This window comes from Euleptes europaea, chromosome 7 (assembly GCF_029931775.1).
Source record: "Euleptes europaea isolate rEulEur1 chromosome 7, rEulEur1.hap1, whole genome shotgun sequence".
In the NCBI taxonomy this organism is placed as follows: domain Eukaryota; kingdom Metazoa; phylum Chordata; class Lepidosauria; order Squamata; family Sphaerodactylidae; genus Euleptes; species Euleptes europaea.
This window is the reverse complement of record NC_079318.1, coordinates 26,462,496-26,482,649: the sequence shown is the minus strand read 5'-3', so window position 1 is coordinate 26,482,649 and position 20,154 is coordinate 26,462,496. Positions and strand designations below refer to the sequence as shown.

General features: G+C 44.9%; 1 protein-coding gene across 2 annotated transcripts in view; it reads left to right on the top strand.

Annotated features, from left to right (window-relative positions):
* The window catches only part of LYST (lysosomal trafficking regulator), a 96,962-nt gene extending 87,783 nt beyond the window's left edge, over positions 1 to 9,179 (top strand). For both annotated transcript variants that reach the window (XM_056852338.1, XM_056852339.1), the window contains 5 exons: positions 1,253 to 1,392; positions 1,968 to 2,065; positions 6,378 to 6,534; positions 7,444 to 7,515; positions 8,673 to 9,179. In XM_056852338.1, the coding sequence (XP_056708316.1) occupies positions 1,253 to 1,392; positions 1,968 to 2,065; positions 6,378 to 6,534; positions 7,444 to 7,515; positions 8,673 to 8,811 (606 nt within the window). In that variant the 3' untranslated portion in view covers positions 8,812 to 9,179. The remainder of the gene's footprint in view (positions 1 to 1,252; positions 1,393 to 1,967; positions 2,066 to 6,377; positions 6,535 to 7,443; positions 7,516 to 8,672) is intronic.
* Positions 9,180 to 20,154: the final 10,975 nt, after the last annotated feature.

Here is a 20,154-nt window from a genome sequence, read left to right as displayed (position 1 = left end):
CAGAAAATCTTAGAATTGATAAATTAGGGGGACAGATCTATTAATGAGCAGCTTGGGAGTCTAGCAAACACTACTGCTGGAGTTCTAATGTATCTAGCAAAACGGTTGGCTTTTTGTCTGTCACCTCTGCCTTCTGTCCTTATGCATCTTAATTAGGTCTGTGGCTGACACTTTTGAGAAGAAAAGGTGTCATAAAATAACAATCTGCAGTTCTCGAATTTAAATTTACCTGTGCCAGTTTTGGGTTATTGACACATGAACACACGAAGCAGCCTTATACTGAATCAGACCATTGGTCCATCAAATTCAATATTGTCTACTCTGACTAGCAGCAGCTCTCCAGGGTCTCAGGCAGAGGTCTTTCACATCACCTACTTGCCTAGTCCCTTTAACTGGAGTTGCCAGGGATTGAACCCAGAACCTTCTGCATGCTAAGCAGATGCTCTGCCACTGAGCCCCAGCCCCTCCCACAGCTTTCACATCTTCAGTTGGACCCCACAGAGGATTTCTGCTGATGGAAATTGGTTGATTTTCACCAGTTTCTTCTTCCTGGTTCAGACCTCTAAGTCTTCTTCATACTATTCCTGTGGGTCCCCAGGAGAAGCATTTTAGGAGGATTGTTGTGGGCTGCAACAGGTTGAGGTAGGCAAGGAAGTTGCACTCTGCTGATGAAAATCCTTCCATCAACAGAGATTTTCAACCGGATCCAAACTATTTAATGTCTATTTAAGTCAAGATCTTGGCTGTCACCCAATATTCTGAACTCAGTAGCAGATAGTGAAATACTGATTTGGTGAAGTGTTTCCTAAAGCCAAGGCAGTTTATTTCTTGTTACACTTCCAGCTATAATTTTATTTTTAAGTGTGGCAACACAGAGGACCTGTGAAATACTTAGAAAGCAACGTGTGTTGCGTGGCAAGCCTCCTCTGTGTTAGTGCCTGTGTGGGAGATTGAAAGAAACTACCTTTCACAGGTAGCACCATACTTATCAATTTTTGTTAGATGAGAATTATTTCTTAAAGATCAGGTGTTACCAATTCTTGAGCCTTAAGCCACCCTGATTTGCATTTTTGTAGTCAGTTGAGGATAAATCGCAAAGAATAGTCAGATAGCACACAATGATTCAAATTAAAAGTAATGGGTAAAATGCGTACACTTCCAGGATTCGCCTTACTCTTATTTGCAATATTGTGTCCCCCTTCCCCAGCGCCGTCCTTGAGTGAGTCTTAATTGTGATCTTGTTGTGTTTCAGCCTTCTGAGATCGAAATGGAGTCTCAGGTGCATCTGTATGGCCATACCGCAGAGATCACGACTTTGTTTGTCTGCAAGCCCTACAGCATAATGATAAGCGTAAGCCAAGATGGAACCTGCATTATATGGGATTTGAACAGGTACAGACACTTCTGCCGTCTCAACAGTTCCCAGCAGCTACAATATCACGCTTGAAATATAATTTAGGATTGTTGCATGCGTTCCAGTAACTGTACAAGTATGGTAGGAAAGCTCCAAACTCTGTGCATATGTCCCACCCATACAGCACCTAGTATAACAGTAATAGTGGTGGTACAGTGTGGTGTGGTTAAGAGCAGTGGTTTGGAGTGGTGGAGTCTGATCTGGAGAACCGGGTTTGATTCCCCACTCCTCCACATGAGTGGCGGAGGCTAATCTGGTGAACTGGGTTGGTTTTCCTTCTCCTACACACGAAGCCAGTTGGGTGACCTTGGGCTCCACAGCTCTCTCAGCCCCACCTACCTCACAGGGTGTCTGTTGTGGGGAGGGGAAGGGAAGGTGATTGTAAGCCAGTTTGATTCTGCCTTAAGTGGTAGAGAAAGTCGGCATATAAAATCCAACTCTTCTTCTTCTAATATTAAAATCAGTTAATAACATTGATTTAAATAAAATGTTGCTTTAAAATTCCGATGGATGTGGCAAACTAATATTAAGATTGCTGAACTGATTCTTACAGGCTCTGCTATGTGCAAAGTCTTGCTGGGCACAAGAGTCCTGTGACAGCTGTGTCTGCCAGTGAAACGACAGGTGACATTGCGACAGTTTGTGATTCAGGTGGGTGCCTTGTCAAAAACCTGCAACTTAGTCTTGCAGCTCTCATAATCGAAAGGGAGGGGCTCATTCTTGCTTTCTCCATGTTTCTAGCATGCTGTGGTGCTCAGCTCAAACCATCCTGGAAATAAGTCTGACGCATAAAGTGTCAAGCGGTTCTTATACTACAAGAGTGTCTGCTTAGGTGAATCATGCTGTCATATTTTCTTCTTGCAGCTAAAAACAGTTTTCACTGATACAGAGGCCATTTATGCTTGGTAATTAGCAGCGCGTTCCAGGCTGAAGTGTCCCGCATATTTTTTGAATTTTTCACGCTGAACCGTCATTCCGGAAGTGACTGCAAAGCCGGCACATACCTGCTCCGCATTACTTAAGATCCCCTTTAACACAACCTTTGGTGTTTGCTCTGCCCCCGCCACGAAGAATCCCCTGAAAGAACCATGCAAAATAATAGCGGCGCGTTACCTACGCACATGCTAATGACTATGCAAACAGGAACGAAGGAGCAAGCGAGTGGGAGGGGGTGGAATTTCTCCTTTTGCGTTGGGACTGTGAATAGGGATTTTTAAAGTCGCATTTTAAAAAAGAGCGTTGAGCGAGCATCAAAATTGACCATGCATAAATGGCCAGAGAGTTATCTGCAGTGGTGGTTCCGCACAGTATAGGATGTACAAAATAAGGCAACATTAGACTTCTATTTTGATCGAGCTTCTGATGGTGTGCATGTCTTAGAACTACAGAGAAATCTCCACTGGGCCAAGAACAAAGGAAGTCAATACATCTACTGAAAGCAAGTTGCCTTACTAATGCAAATAACCTGATTAATGTCAGAGATACAACAGCAAGGTCAGAAAGCATTTTGAATCTGTTGACCAGCAGATTGCAAAACTTGTGATGAGCCAAATCTCCGATCCATCAGACAGGCAGGGTATTATTTTCAGTCCACAGGTATAAGCTTCCATTGTGGGCAAAGACTAAGAGGTTAGAGGCGTAGGCATATGACAGACCGGCCCAATAAAAGGGGACAGGATCCACGAGCCCCTTTGGTGTGCCTCCCACTTCTTATGTAAACTGAGGGGTTGCCATTGGTTCTTTTTCCAGCTGCAAGCCATCACTCTGCATTGAATTTCACCCCTAGGGGGTGCCTGACATTCACGTGTGGATTGTGGAGAGGTGCTCCGGTGGGGACGGAGGGCCCGAAGGCTCCAGTGTGTACACCTAGAACACGATGTGGACCTTGGAGTCCTTGCTGTTATATTTATGCAAGCACTTGGGTGAAATGAGCATACTGAAAAGGCTGTGGAGAGCAAAGGGGAAGGAGGGAGAGATTGATCTTGTGGCCTGTCAAAGATTCAGCACTTTAATGAGCTCTTAAGGGATTTGAATTCTCTGATGTTAGCTATGATCAGCTCTCTTATCCAAGAGTATCCTGCCATACTCTTACCCAATATATTGTATTATAAACTCTCCTAAGGGGGGAATGCTAGCCAAAATTGCTTCCGTTAAAATTATCTGCTTCTTGCCTCCTGGTATTAAACAATTGGCTGCATGGAGAGTGTATTAAAGTGTTCATTAACGACAGTTAGGTGATAACAACAAATAGCATTGATGTTTCCGCTGTGTCTGAAATGGAATTATTAAATGTACAGTGTAGGTGTTTCTAAAGAAGGATCCAGCCAAAAGTGTGTATTATTTGTACCTATTTGTAGGTTACTGCAAGTCTCTAGACACTGACATGATTTCTCAGCAAGTTTCTAATACCCTAGAGGAGAGGTCCCCAACCTTTTTGAGCCTGTGGGCACATTTGAAATTCTGACAAGGAACAGTGGGCACAGCAACAAAATGGCTGCTGCAGGAGGTGGAGCCAGCCACAAAATGGCCGCCACAGTTTAACTTCAGTAACGCAGTGTAGATCCTTGTGCTGTGAGCCCTACACGAACGGACAGCACTGAGAGTCAAGTGCAATAGGAGAGGACAACTTACCGTCCCCATAAACACCTATAGAGGAGTTAGGCAGGGCTGTTTACTCGCCCCCCTGCTATTTGCCTATTATATAAATAACATAGTCAGTTCCTTGAACGCACCGGATTTACATCCTCCTAAACTAGTGGACAGGCATATTCATATTCTGCTCTATGCCGATGACGCAGTACTTCTTTCAAGAACCCCAGTTGGCCTAAGGAGGGCGCTAGTGAGAGTGGGATCATTCTGTGAGAAGGAACGCCTGACTGTTAATTATGACAAAACAAAAGTAATGGCTTTTGGTAATCGCCCTAATTATAGGAGGTGGAGCATAAATGGCCATAGGTTGGAACAGGTACAGTCACCTCTCAGATAGCAAAATTTTGTACGGCTGCAATGAAAATTCGTTGCCACAGAGTAGTCGCTTAGTCCAAATGGCAGATGTAACTCGGATGTTGTTTATTTTATTATTTTAATTTTTTAAATGACTTAAGACTTGGACTGTAAACCTTTGTCGGTAAGACCATTTCAGTCCATGTATCTTGTTTTATCTGGCCAAGGGCCGCAAATAAACTATCTGATCTGATCCTTGTGCTGTGCTGGCAGCTGCTGCCAAAGCAATACTAAAACAATCTGCAAGCCTTGCTGGGCGAAAGCCCTACCTGTCCCCACCCACTTCCTAAAAAAACCTGGTCAGCAGCACCATGGCACCCACGGGCACCATGTTGGGGACCCCTGCCCTAGAGAGACTGAGTGACCAAAATGCTGTAAATCATTTCTGCTCTGTATCATGTATATTTCCATGTTCATTGGAAAGGTTATGGATCTGAGTCACACCCTGAACTCCTTCCGACTGGTCAATAGAAGTGGCTCCTCCTCTCCCAGCTTCTGACAATTTGTCAGGAATTTAGCATACATCTTCATGTCTGTCTGAATTGGGCTGATTCTGAATCCTATAGTAAATTCCATGACTTCCCAGAATCACAGTATACAGATGGCCCTTCCATCTACTTGGACTAGGAACTTTGCCCAAGACTTCTATGTCAGGAATGGGAAGCTTATTGCCTTTTGTGAGGAGCCTCACCTGAAGCTCAGCTTTTTTTTCTAGTTACTGATTTTTACAGACTACTGCAAAATATCTAGGAAATATAATTGCACTGCTGATCAGGTCAAATTCCAATTTAGATCATTACCGTGTCTCCAGCCACACACCTCTAGACAGCTTGTAATCACGGTGTGATGATGATCATAGTCCTCCGCTGTCATCTGCCCTTATTGTCTGGGAATCAAAGCTATATTGCTTCTGAACATGGAGGGTCAATTCTGTCTTTTAATTTAGTAAAGCAGTGATCAAATATCCGAAGTTGTCAGTGTGTACATTACGGAACAAGCTTCACATATCTTACCCTTCCTTTATCTCTTTCTGGATCCTGTGCTTACAAGTGTGGTGGGGAGGATGTTTCCACTATACTGGTGACGTAGTATGATTGTGAAACTGTGACTGATCAAGTCTTCTCGGAACTTGATGCACCTCCAGGGTCTCAGGCAGAGATCTTTAACATCACTTACTTGCCTAGTCCCTTTAACTGGAGATTCCAGGGATTGAACCTGGGAGCTTCTGGATGCCAAGCAGGTGCTCTACCACTGGGCTTCTTCAGTTCACCGTATTTCAGAAAAGACATCGCAGAGCTGGAAAAAGTACAGAAAAGGGCAACCAATCGATTAAGGGGCTACAGCACCTTTCCTGTGAGGAAAGGTTAAAGACTCCAAGACTTTTCAGTTTTGAAAAGAGATGATTAAGGGGAGACATGATAGAAGTTTATAAAATTATGCCCAGGGTAGAGAGTGTGGACAGGGAGTTTTCCCCTCCCAAGATGCTAGAACTCGAGGGCAGTAGATTCCGGATGGGCAGAAGAAAATACTTCTTTATACAATGAGTGATTAAAATGTAGAATTTGCTGCCAGAGGATGTAGTGATGGCCACAAGCATAGACAGTTTTAAAAGAGGATTAGACATATTCATGGAGGTTAGGTCTATCAAGGGCTACTAGCCATGGTGACTAAAGGGAACCTCCACATTCAGAGGCAGTCAACTTCTGAATACCAGAGCCAGGAGGCAACATCAGAGGAAGGCCTCGACCCCTGTGTCCTGTTGTTGTAACTGGTTGCCCACTGTGGGAGACAGGATGCTTCACTAGATGGACCACCGGTCTGGCCCAGCAGGGCTTATGTTATGTTCTTCATTGTCTTATTGGTGAGTTTTTACTGGAACGATCTTCTTGCTTGGTGTGTGTTGCTTCACCTTATGTTGTAGATTTGATTTTGGCTCATGCAGTGGCCTTTTGTATTTCAGTCGGCGGCGGCAGTGACCTCAGGCTTTGGACCGTGAATGGGGATCTTGTGGGGCACGTGCACTGCAGGGAGATTATATGCTCCGTTGCTTTCTCTAACCAGCCTGAAGGAGTCTCCATCAATGTGATTGCTGGAGGGCTAGAAAATGGAGTTGTAAGGTGAGCAGATGCACCGTACAATCTTCCTTTTTAATACGTTCCTTGTAAAGGTTACAGTGCACATTTTCTGAAAATGTGAACTATACTTTTATTTCCTAACATCTGTTCTTAAGCTGTGAAAGGTTATTTCTGTAGAACAGAGGGAGCTACTTTATTCATGGCTATGATCTGCTTTTATAGCTGGATAACTGTACAAGCTCTTGGTTCAAACGGAGTACTGTTATAGGCTTCTTTTTGTGTGTGTGTGTGTGTGTGTGTGTGTGTGAGAATGAGAGAAACGGAGGCTTGTTGCCTTAATGCCTGGCTGTTGGCTTCCTAGAAGTATCCACCTGCCAGTGTTGAAACTGAGCACTAGATTACGTGCCTTTTGGTCTGATCCAATAGGACTGTTCTTACGTACATAGTGAAAGGTAAAGGTAGTCCCCTTGCAAGCACCGGGTCATTACTGACCCATGGGGTGACGCCACATCCTGATGTTTACTAGGCAGACTGTGTTTACGGGGTAGGTTGCCAGTGCTTTCCCCAGTCATCTACACTTTACCCCCAGCAAGCTGGGTACTCATTTTACCGACCTCAGAAGGATGGAAGGCTGAGTCAACCTTGAGCCGGCTACCTGAAACCGACTTCTGTCGGGATCGAACTCAAGTCGTGAGCAGAACTTGGACTGCAGTACTGCAGCTTACCACTCTGCACCACGGGGCTCCTATGGTACATGGTAGTCACACAAAAAATATACACTTCTGCTAAAACAGTGCTAGTCATGCTTCTGAGGGCTTGTTTTGATTTTTCTGGGATTCAGCTTGAAGCACTATGAAAACCTGCAACATCAGTTAGCTCAGAGGCAGAGCAGGATCTAAAAAGTGAAATGAATGAGGTTGTGTGTCATTTTATCCATCTTCTTTTTCTTAGGCTGTGGAGCACGTGGGATTTGAAACCTGTGCGGGAAATTACATTTCCTAAATCAAATAAACCTATCGTGAGGTAAACAAACAAACAAAAACTCTTCCTTTTGTAGTGCACAAAATTAACAATTTTTTTATTTATTTAATCTTGCTTTTCAACATTCTCTGTGGCTAGAATTCACTTTACAGATAGTTTAGGTCCAAACTGAATGAGGAGCCAGAAGAGCTGTGGATGACTCTCTCATGCAATTTTTATTGATAGCCACTGGGGCAATCCCCAATGATTTGAATCTGGGCCACTGCATTTTGTGGGGAAGGGAGCTCAGCTTGCTACCTTTGAAGGGTAAATATGCAGGCAGCCTATATGCACCCCACCCCCGACGTTAAACTGGAAATCTGTGTGGCTGTTTCAGGTCAGGAAAACAGTGTAAGGCAGAGAGTTAACCCCTCTGCTATGCCACATCCTTAATCCAAATTAAGAGGCTAGTGGAGGGATAGTAACTGCTCTTTACCCAGTAAAATTTGTTTGGAAAATCCATTCATGGATCTTCCTGTCTCTCAGCTAGATTGACCCTCAGTGGTTTGTGTTTTGTATTTCAAAATCCAATAATGGCACTTAAAATGTCTTTAGTATTGTCGCCAACTGCCAAAGAGCTATCTGATCCCGCATTGTCTTATATACAACCCAGTAACTTTATGAATGATGGTCTCCTTGTTTTAGCTAAGGAAACATTATGGTGTATCTTTTCATAAAGCAGGACAGTGATGATTCTTGTATTTTCCTTTGTAATCTAATAGTTTCCAATTAATCAGGTACTGTGCCTCATTGGTAATGTTTTATGTAGGGAGACCATGTGGGATGAGCAGATAACATGGTTGATTCCATGGCTGAATGCAGAAGGGATAAATAGCATGATTTGGTGAAATGTAATAGGAAAAAATCTGGCCAAATGTACACAAGGACAACAAGTGTGGGACAGTACATAGCCGCCACAGAATTAAAGTAAAGCAAGTGTGGTTGGGCTGTGACATGTGCCAGTTTTACTTGGGTCATATTCTGGAGGATCAGATAACATTATGCATTCTGTGTGAAAAGAAAGCTAAGCTGATTTGTGTAGCACAGGTTACTGTATCTCTTCCCCCTCCCCCCTTTTAATATATGTCCGTAAACTTGTAAATGTACCCTATACCCTGAAATGAGACAGATAACTTTCCCCCCTTTTTAATTCTTTACAGCCTTACATTTTCCTGTGATGGCCACCACCTGTACACAGCAAATAATGAAGGAACTGTTATCGCTTGGTGTCGCAAAGACCAACAGCGCTTGAAGCTCCCTATGTTCTACTCCTTCCTTAGCAGCTATGCAGCAGGCTGACGGCACTTCACACTCCTCAGTCTCGATTACTTTAGAAGCACTTTAAATCCAGAGTAGATTATAGCCCTCTCTGGTTTAACTGGATTTTGAAATGCGTTGAACATCTTACTGACATGTGAGTAGATCAGAGATACATCAGTGAAAGGCTGCTACGCTCATGCACCAAATTTTTCAGCCATATCATGGTTTTAGGGAATTTCTGATCCTGCGCCTTTTGGTACCAGCAGAGTGGTAGATTTGCTTATCGAGAAGTCTAAATGCTGCAACGTTATCATGTAAAAATATTTTTATGGATCATTTCATGGACCCCCATATTCCGAATCTTGACGCACTAGTGGTGACTTTTGCTCCTTTGTGTTGTACAAATAAAATAGCATTAAAATACTTCAAAGGTTTATAAAAAAAAAAGAAATTGGTAGTGTTTGTGTGCAACTTATTGGTAGATTGTAGTATACCTTACTCTAGAAAAAAATGCAACTCTCATCACTGTTTTAAAAGTCAAGGACTCAAAATTGCTTTTTTGGGTGAAGCAAACTAACTCAGTAGGTGCTTCTGCACCAACAGTGTTCAAATACGAGAAGTGTAATTCTGTGAAATGTGATATTCCATATTCGGTTGCCTTCCTAATTTATTACAGACCATTAGTCCGTAATGGGTTATAGTAAAACTTTTGACAATTCGAAACACTAGCCAAACCAGGTTTTTAGAATAATTTAAAGTGAAGGGATCTAAAAAACATGAGCATACTCTGAAGCTGGGAGAATAAAAATTTTGCAGTTTACATACGAGAGGCCAAGAAATGTGCTTCCATTTGTCGTGCAAGAATTATGAAAGAAAAAATATTGAGTTACGGCAGTTTGACTAATGTTTTGTACAAGTCATCTTAAGAGTATAATACAGCTATGTATGGAGACCAGTTTCATAATTTAAAATAAACCAGTAGAGAAACCACCTACATCTGAACACGATTCCCCGCTTTGCCAAGATTATTGTTTTAGCAAGAAGTTAAATATTTACAGTTCATTTTAGAATAACGTCATGGTTGTCTTCAATGGGAAAAAAATACATCATTCCAACATTTCAGAGATATATATTTATACAGAAGCTATAGGGGAAAAAACATGTTTCATATTCTATTTTTACATCTGGATCTCACTTTTGATACTATGTATGGCTTGGAAAACACTATTCCATGAAAACTGTAACTGGTCACCTTGTATGCAGTCTGGATCGTCCTCGTGATCATTCTCGTTTAAAATTGATTTTTTCCCCCAAAAGCCTTTCCAAATCACTTATTTTTTAAAAATCCATCAGACATAGAATTGTCGTGTGAATGTATGCACTTTTGTTCCCAGTCGATCCTCCAGAGTCATGCATGTAGTTCCATCACATCCAGTGACTCTTTGAATACGAAACTTCAAAAGGAGTTGTTCTGGGGGCACGTTTTAATCGTAGTTATGATTGGGGTGGAAATAACAGGTGGGTATGTACTCTGTTTCGTACACCTTTACCTTTCCACTGTTCTGGGAACGTTTCATTTGCTCCTACACTGGGATATGGAATGTTGCTTACGGAGTCTTATTTTTAAGGATAGAAATTGTAATGAATTTTCAATATGCAATATAGCTGGCCTTGTAATTTAAAATGCAGTGTTTTTATGCAGATGTGTAAAGTTTGGGATAGATTATTTATTCAGCACGATAACCTTGTTCTGGGACCTTTAAAAATGCCTCATGAAAATTCCGCATATCATACTGAATATCCCTGTAAATCGTCTCTTTATATGCACTGCACCTATATTGTTGGGCAATAAAACATTTATTTCATACAAATATAGATAAGGCATTAATTTTATGTAGATAAAAGATTGCTTATGAACAATGTATAATGTTTAGGCATGATTTCACATTCAAAACTTCCATCCCTTAATCTGAGTTATTTTTGCTTACATTTGCTCTAGTTAGATGTATAAAAGAAAATGGAAAGGGATGAATGCATGGTTTGGAGAGAGTGGACAGGGAGAAGTTTTTTTCCCTCTCCCATAATACTAGAACGCGGGGTCATCTGCTGAAGCTGAAGGGTGAGAGATTCAAAACAGATAAAAAGAAGTATTTTTTCACACAACGCATAGTTAAATTGTGGAACTCCCTGCCCCAAAATGTGGTGATGGCTGCCAACTTGGGAGGCTTTAAGGGGGGAGTGGACATGTTCATGGAGGAAAGAGGTATTCATGGCTACTGGTTAAAATGGATACTAGTCATGATGCGTATGTATTCTCTCCAGGATCAGAGGAGCATGCCTATTATCTTAGGTGCTGTGGAACACAGACAGGATGGTGCTGCTGCAGTTGTCTTGTTTGGGGGCTTCCTAGAGGCACCTGGTTGGCCACTGTGTGAACAGACTGCTGGACTTGATGGGCCTTGGTCTGATCCGGCATGGCTTTTCTTATGTTCTCAAGACCAGAAAACTTATAGGTCTTGTCAGAATCACAGGACAAACATCTTCAGTTCACTGCACAGTTCCTGCCATTAATTTTTGCTACTTCCCTCATTCCCCCTTGAGACTTGGTGATATGTCAACTTCTAGTTGTAGTCATAGTTGGCTGTGCCTCTACCTTTTACTACTGTAGAGAAAAACTGCTTGAGGTCATAAGTGGTTTGGTCAGCAGGGAGAAGACTTAACATTCCTTGCTGCTGTTGCTTTGCTCTCCATCTCCCCACCCCCCAGTTGCTTTGCTATCTTAAAAGGCACTTGGGATATTGTTGCCCATGTATAATAGGTAAGAAAGACCCTTAAACCTGCCTCCATATGGCTTACATTTGCAGTGTTTATGATCTACGGAGACAATGCACTGCTCTGCCAGATCTGGAAAAGACTCTGATTCTGAAAGAGGGCTTACCAGTTCCATTCTTGTAACAAAATTGGCTCCTCTGTTTCCAGTCCATGGAATCTCCTAGAATTGGGCCATTAATTTGCTTTGATTTTAAGAAAAGAGATTTTAAATGCCTGGAAAACTTGGCACAGCCAGTTGCTTACAATAACACCAGTTAAAAATAAAAATGCTTTTAGACTGACACTATTTAAATGTTTTGCCTTTTTATAGCAGCGGCGCCTTCAGGCAGAGAGGTTTGCAGACAGTCGCTCATGAGAATGACTTTAAAATGTGAAGATGTTGGCACTTGCAAATGATTTGCACTTGCAAATATGCATAGTAAAATAGAAAAATTGCCACATTGCTTCCTTTATAGTAACATGGTGACGAACAGACATACGCGTGCTTTGTATGATGCTTAGAAGCTGCTGCCTGAATCCTCTTTCAGCATAGCTGCTGCTTGAAAGAAATCCAAAACAGGTAACCATTTTTGTTGTTGTCGGATCAACATCTGTTTTTGCAGTATGCACACTTTAGGGTCCGTATAAACATATAGAAAAAGACCCTTCATCTATCACATGTATATCTTCCCAAGGATTCCTGTTGAATGGCTGGTAGCTGTGAAGTCATGATTCCTCCTTTTCCCTATTTCCCTTAATTCCCAGCACATTTCTACAAGCTTTTAACAATTGGTTTCCTCTTCACAAATAATGATAATGAATTGACTAGTTGGACCCTACAAAAAAAATGCTGTTTGCTTGGATTGAAAATAGAGAAGAAAACAGACCTTGGTATATTGGTTAATCACTTAGTGACGAAGTCCAAGAATCATATTTTTCAATATTTTAAAAGTGGATGTAAGTAACATTTCTGGGGATCCATGAGATTGCCCATTCTTGAAACCTAGCTGGAAGGAGACTTGACGGTACCAGGCATGTTGGTAGGAGATAGTGGTAAGGAAAGGTGATCGGGTGAGTTGGAAAAACGTGGTGGGGTCAAAGTCTGAACATGTTAGTTCTAGGTTGTGGTTCTTTTTTCAGACTCTTACCATGTAGCTGCAATTTTTTAAGAGAAGGGTTTCTTAACTTTTTCCCTTCGTGCCATTTTTATATTGAAAACGCCGCACACATTCCCAGTTAGTTTTACTCCTGCTGGGGAAATGATATGGGTAAAAGGTCTGAAAGGTTTGAGAAGTGCTGCTGAGAAATCCATTATAGATATAAAAAGAACGAGGTAGCACGAAATAGCAAAATCAACAAATTGGTGAAACTGAAAAGGTGCTGTGAGAATTTTTTATTAGCAAAGCTTAGTATACTGAATAGAATGCAGTCTTCATTCTGGAGCAATAGTTTATTGCTACTGAACAGAGAGAGTTCTTCCATGAGAGAATAAGTAAACTCATGATGACAACAGGACCAGCTGAAGACATTTCAGTACCTAAGGTAGAAAACCCAAAGGGTATTTTCCACTAAGATGGGGGCACGGTCCAAGGACCATGGTAGCCTTTCACTTCAGTGGTTCTTGCATCTTGTTAGATTGTGCCTTACATATCAGAACGGTCTCCCATCATTCCACTCTTCATTGAACCCTAAATCTGTCATATGAAGCAACCACTTACAGCTCATCCTTGAGCCTTGCAGCAGCCGGGGACAGCGTGGCCGAGGCACTGCCGCCACACCCCCAAAGAGGTTTCCCGGCTGCTGCAAGGCTTAAAAACCTCTTTAAAAAAACAAAAATTCAAAAATGGGGGTGGAAGCCCCATTGAAAACAGCGATGCTGCACCAGGAAAAACCTGGCACAGCAACGCTGTTGCTGGAGGGGGTGTTCCTGGACTGGAGGGGCTTTGGAAGCCCCTCCACTCCCGGGAATGCCTCCGCTGGCGCCATATTTATCTTCTGGGATTTAGGTCCCAGAGAGACTGCGGCACTGGAGGAGCGGCGTGCAGCACCGTGGCGCCCAAGCACCGACGGAGCTGCCTCCGCTGCATGCGTAACTGCCTCTTAATCCGTGATAAGAGGTCACTTACGCTGGCGGCAGGGTGACAGATCACTTTCAGCCCCCCCCCCACCTCAGGAACGGGCTGTTAACTTTGTTTCAAGGTAGGGTTGTTTGCTGTTATAACTGATTTGTCTGATGGTATTCTGTTAGTAGAAAATAGCAAGAGTCCAGTAGCACCTTAAAGACTAACAACGTTTCTGGCAGGGTATAAGCTTTCGTGAGTCACAGCTCACTTCTTCAGAACTGTGACTCAGGAAAATTCATACCCTGCCAAAAAATTTGTTAGTCTTTAAGGTGCTAGTGGACTCTTGCTCTTTTCTACTGGTACAGACAGACATGGCTACCCATCGTGTAGTATTCTGTTATAATTAAAAACAGCATACATTCCATTACTGAGATTTATTATCTCTCAATATGTCTAACAGACTCTCATATATAGGGTTGCTGGGTCCCTCTTTGCCACTGGTGGGAGGTTTTTGGGACGGAGAATTAAGATGACGGGGTTTGGGGAGGGACTTCAATGCCATATAGTCCAATTGTCAAAGCGGCCATTTTCTCCAGGTGAACTGATCTCTGTTGGCTGGAGATCAGTTGTAATGGCAGGAGATCTGCAGCTAGTACCTGGTGGTTAGCTCTCAGTTTCAGTTCAGTCACAATGCTGCTCTCAGTTTCAACCGGAACCGGAACTCCCCCGTGATGCCCTGGTGGTTAGCAACCCTATTTATATACCATAATATGCATTTGAATGATAAAATGGGCATTACCCAGAAGCCTTTTGAAAATGGGCAAGGAAAGCAACACTTGCCTCCACTTTCTTCCCACTGCCTACAGCTGAACTGAACAGTGAAAAGTTTCTATCACTGCATCTAGAGTGGCTCGATGTTAATGTTATGTGGCCATTGTGTTTGACTCTACCGCAGTTTTGTGTAGTAAATAGGAAGAGCGGACACAGGCATAATGAACAGGTTTGGAAGCTTTGTTTAATGTGTGTCCATCAGGCACTGTTTAGGAACACTCATCTCTCCTTCACACTCCCATGTTCGCTATGGGAACCATCTGTGTAGCTGTAGCAAACATGATTCCTTCTTAAAGTGTGAAGCAGCTTACTCACCCTTCACTTGTCATGTTAAATTATATATTGAGAGTAGATGACCTTTCCCTGTTTATCAAATCTAAATTTGCTAATGGAAAACTCTCTCATAAATAAACTTTGTTGAACTTGCATGTCCAGCTTTTTCTCAAATGTTTTTTCTTTCATTTATCAAAGTGCATGTGTAAACTTCTTTTAGAACCCAACATAAGAGAGCCAGTGTGGTATAGTGGTTAAGAGTGATGGTTTGCAGCGGTGGAGTCTGATCTGGAGAACCGGGTTTGATTCCCCACTCCTCTACATGAGTGACGGATGCTAATCTGGCAAACTGAGTTGGTTTCCCCACTCCTACACATAAGGCCAGCTGAGTGACCTTGGGCTAGTCACACCTCACTCAGCCCCACCTGCCTCACAGGGTGCCAGTTGTGGGGAGGGGAAGGGAAGGTGCTTGTAAGCCAGTTTGAGTCTCCTTTAAGTGGTAGAGAAAATCAGCGTATAAAAACCAACTCTTCTTCATAAGTGCAGCAACTGTTCATTTTTTAAACTGGATTTGATAGTGCTGTTTAAGCCTGTTTTTAGAGTTGCTAACCAAAGTTTAGCCCCATGGCGCAGAGTGATAAGCTGCAGTACTGCAGTCCCAAGCTCTGCTCACGACCTGAGTTCGATCCCAATGGAAGTTGGTTTCAGGTAGCCAGATCAAGGTTGACTCAGTCTTCCATCCTTCCGAGGTCGGTAAAATGAGTACCCAGCTTGCTGGGGGTAAAGGGAAGACAACTGGGGAAGGCACTGGCAAATCACCCTGTAAACAAAGTCTGCCTAGTAAACGTCAGGAATGACCTGGTGCTTGCACAGGGGACCTTTACCTTTTAGCCAAAGTTTGGGAAATTCCTGGAGATTTCCATTAAGTTGGATGTCTAGTACTAAAAAGGGGAAGGGGTATTAATGGTTCAGGACATGGTGGAGTATTTCCTATAGCTGCAGCTTGAAGGACTGTATACCAGGAATGTGTTGACAGGCTGAATTATTAGGAATTGTATGTAAGGGCAGATGGCCCAGACTCGCCCAATCTGGTCGGCTCTCCAAAGCTAAGCAGGGTTAGCCCTGGCTAGTGTTTGGATGGGAGACCAAGAAATTCCAGGGTAGAGGCAGGTAATGTAGAGTTGCCAGGTCCCTCTTCACCACCAGCAGGGGGTTTTGGGGGCAGAGCCTGAGGAGGGTGGGGTTTGGGGGAGGGGAGGGACTTCAATGCCATAGAGTCCAATTGCCAAAGCAGCCATTTTCTCCAGGTGAACTGATCTCTATCAGCTGGCGATCAGTTATAATAGCAGATCTCCTGTTAGTACCTGGAGGCTGGCAACCCTAAGGTTGCCTCTGAACACCTCTTGCCTTTGAACCCCTTTGGGGGTTGCTACGAGTCAGCTGTGACTTGACAGCACTTTCCACCACTATAATGCAAGAAGATTTCTGGTGCTAGCTGGGTTGCTGAGAGAAGGGGAAATGGCTGCAAAGTAACTTGGCAACATATAACAGCCAGCAGTTAATTGGATTTTGCCTTAGCACTACCTGGAAAACCACAGTTGTCTTGTAAAGTGAAAAACAGGAAAACCACAGTTGCCCTTATTCAGATTCATTAGATCAGGGGTGTAGAATTATTACGAGGGCCGGATATGACATAACTGCCACTCTGTTGGGCTGGACCATGCCTTGCCGGCCCAGATTGAGAATGGGTGGGGTCAGGGGTGGCTGTCTCAGCTGACTCCTGGGCCGCGTAAGAGCTCTCAAGTGGCCGGATCTGGCCCTCGGGCCTTATGTTTGACACCCCTGCATTAGATTATGCACCAAAATATGATGGAACAGCTAATTTTCGAGTTCCCTGGCCTCTACCAGTGGCACAGTAAGGCTCATTTTATTTTTCTGCAACAGACGAACACTCCTCTGAAGTTATCAGGCTTGATCAGTATTGGGCGGGGGGGGGGGAAACGACCACCCAGTAGTTCAGCCCGTGGAGGAGAAATCCCACCGCTTCCTGCATTTAGAGTCTTAATAATGGGATGCTGATGTTCCATTTTAAGTCACCTTAAGGATCTTTGAGCTGCAGCCATAGGGGCTGTTGCGCTATGCCCGAAACCACTGTTTTATGTCCTCTTCCATTTGTGTGTATATTGGGGGGGCATGAAAGCCTGCTGAAGTGTTCCAAGGCCTCGAAAGCGTGACACTGTTCTAGGACATTTTGGTTGGCCCTGTTTTGTTGTTGTAGGTATTACGTGGCTTTTAGGGCTCTTTCTACCAATGTACAAACTCGGGGAGGGAGGGGGGACGACGTTACCACCTAAATTTCTGCTAAGACATTGGCCATTGATGCATGGGAGGTTTGGCCTTGGGTTTGCCGCTTTGAATTCTCAAAACTCTGCACGGGGGGTGGGGGTGGTTATTGGCCACTTATGCACGGGAGGTTTTGCCTTTTCCCCTATCCAAATTCTCAAAACTCAACGATAAGCCCCCCATGCAGAGTTTTGAGAATTCGGATGGGGGAAATGCGCATCTGTGTGTGTGTGTGTTAAGTGCCGTCAAGTCGCTTCCGACTCACGGGGACCCTATGAATGAAAGTCCTCCAAAATGTCCTATCTTAGAAAGCCTTGCTCAGATCCTGCAAATTGAAGGCCGTGGCTTCCTTTACTGAGTCCATCCATCTCTTGTTGGGTCTTCCTCTTTTCTTGCTGCCCTCCACTTACCTATCATGATGGTCTTTTCCAGTGACTCTTGTCTTTTCCTAATGTGACCAAAATACGACAGCCTCATTGGTTCTTGTAGGTTATCCGGGCAGTGTAACCGTGGTCTTGGAATTTTCTTTCCACGGTTACACAGCCCGGATAACCTACAAGAACCAATGAACTCTGACCGTGAAAGCCTTCGACAATATTACGACAGCCTCAGTTTAGTCATTTGAGCTTCTCGGGTCAGTTCAGGCCTGATCTGATCTAGAACCCACTGATTGGTTTTGGGGGGGGGCAGTCCACGGGATCCGTCCGCGCATGTCCAGAGCAGCCAACCCAAGGCAAAAAAACCCCGCGCCTCAATGGCCATGATCACCGGAAACCCAGAACACCTTTTTGGTAAACGTTGAGCAAAAAAACAACCCAACCTTCCGTCCAGTCACCGTCCTCGCTTCCTAAGGGGTCCGAGCAGGGGAGCCTCTCCCTGGCTGGCCAAGCCGGCGGGGGGCCGGGAGGAGGAGGAGGCCAGGGCGAGCCCGAAGACCCGAAGCGCGCGCCTTCTCTCTTCCACCCCGCACCGACGTCACGAGCTGGAATTCCTCTTGGCCGGGGAGGAGGCGTGGGTGCGCGCGCGCGCCTCCAAAGGCTGCAAAGAGCTCGCCGCCGTCGGGAGGGGGAGGTTGGGGGTGGTCAGCCTTAAGCCGGGGGGGGGGCTCGGCTCCTGTGAAGCAAGCGTGGCTGGGGGCGTGTCGGGCCGAGGGGAGGGGGGAGCCTGGGGTCCCGCGCTCCGTCCCCGCCGCGGCGCTTTGCCTGGCGCGCAGTCGGCGGCCGGCAGCCTCCCGGGCATGTGCCTCCCAGACGCGCTCTTGGCCGAAGCCGGGGCGTGAGCGTGGTCGCTTCGTGCTGCTGCTGCTGCTGGCCCCGGCCCTGGAAACCCCCCGGCTCCGTTCCTCTCTGCAGGGGTGAGTGTGCTGCCTTTGGGCGGGGAGGGATGGGGAGGGAGCGCGCGCGCGGCTGGCAACGAGGGTCTCCGCGCCGGGGGCTGGGAGGACGCAGGGCCGGCGCCAGGCTCCTTTTGGCGCCCTAGGCGAAGGAGGCTGAGGCTGGGAAGGACAGCCATGAAGGAGCTGGAAAAGAGGTTGCAGTGTCAGGATGTGTCCCTGGCCACCAAGACTAGGTTAATTCATGCCATCGTATTCCCCGTTGCTAGGCATGGGTGTGAAAGCTGGGCAGTGAAGAAAGCTGACAGGAAGAAAAGAGGTTCCTTTGAAATGGGGGGTTGGAGGAGAGGGTTACGGACTCCGTGGACTGCCCCAAAAAAGCAAATCCGTGGGTCAAATCAAGCCTGAACTGACCCGAGAAGCTCAAATGACCAAACTGAGGCTGTCGTATTTTGGCCATGTCATGAGACGACAAGAGTCGTTGGCCGTTTATTCATGGAAGGTTTTGCATTGGAGTTGCCGCTCTTTAGATGCACTTTCCCCCCATCCATTTTCTCAAAACTCAACAATAAGCCGCCATGCAGAGTTTTGAGAATTCAGATGGGGGAAATGGACATCTATAGAGTGACAAACCCAATGCAAAACCTTCCAGGAACAAATGGCCACTGGAAAAGACAGTCATGCTAGGAAAAGTGGAGGTCAGCAGGAAAAGAGGAAGACCCAACAAGAGATGGATGGGCTCAACAAAGGAAGGCCCAGCCTTCAGTTTGCAAGATCTGAGCAAGGCTGTCAAAGACAGGACATTTTGGAGGACTTTCATTCATAGGGTCGCCATGAGTCGGAAGCGACTTGATGGCACTTCACACACACACACAGGCGAGGCGAACTACTTGCCCCCCCCCCCACATTGCAAACCAGTTTTCAAAAACAGATGCAGAAAAAAAATAATAACTTGAAACTGCTCGTTTTTTTTTCAAAAAAAAGAATTGCCCCTCAGGTCAGTTCTGCACCCCTCTGAGGTCTGCGCCCTAGGCGACTGCCTGGTTCGCCTAATGGTAGCGCCGGCCCTGGGAGGATGAGCTGGGGAGTTGGGGGGGGGAGGCCACCAGTTAAAGCTCTGGAGACTCGGAGGTTCCTTCTATCATCACGAGCTGGTTCTCCAGGAGTACCCTGTAATGTGTGTGTGTGAGAGAGAATCCGCTCTCTCTTTTGCTCATGTGTATGCGCCTGTCAATTGGCCCTGGGACCTGCCTGTCAAAAAACAACAACTGTATTGATCTCACATATTTGTAAGGGTGCACATCAGGTAAACTCACCGATATCATAACTCGTGGAACAACTGTTTAAGTGATGGAAGAAGAGTGTCTTTCCCGAAGAGAATAGCATCTCCATGGGGCGAAAACGCATGGTCGCTTTAGCCTTCTCTATTCCCTGTTTCAGCCAGGGAAAGCAGACATTTTTTAACCGAACTTGCATTCGATCCGGGCTGAATCCGGGCTGAAACGGAATAAAAGAGGCTAAAGCGACCGTGCGTTTCGCCCTACGCCTTCCTTTTGACTGTCTCAGATATCATGGCTTCTTGCAAAGGATGAGGTTAGCATGATATTTTTCAGACTGGGGAAAAATTAGCGGCTTACACACCAAAAAAGCCTGACCTCAGAAATTTTGGGGTGAATGATGGCAATTCAGCAGAAATGTACCCTGTACTAGCTCAGAGATAATATCTTC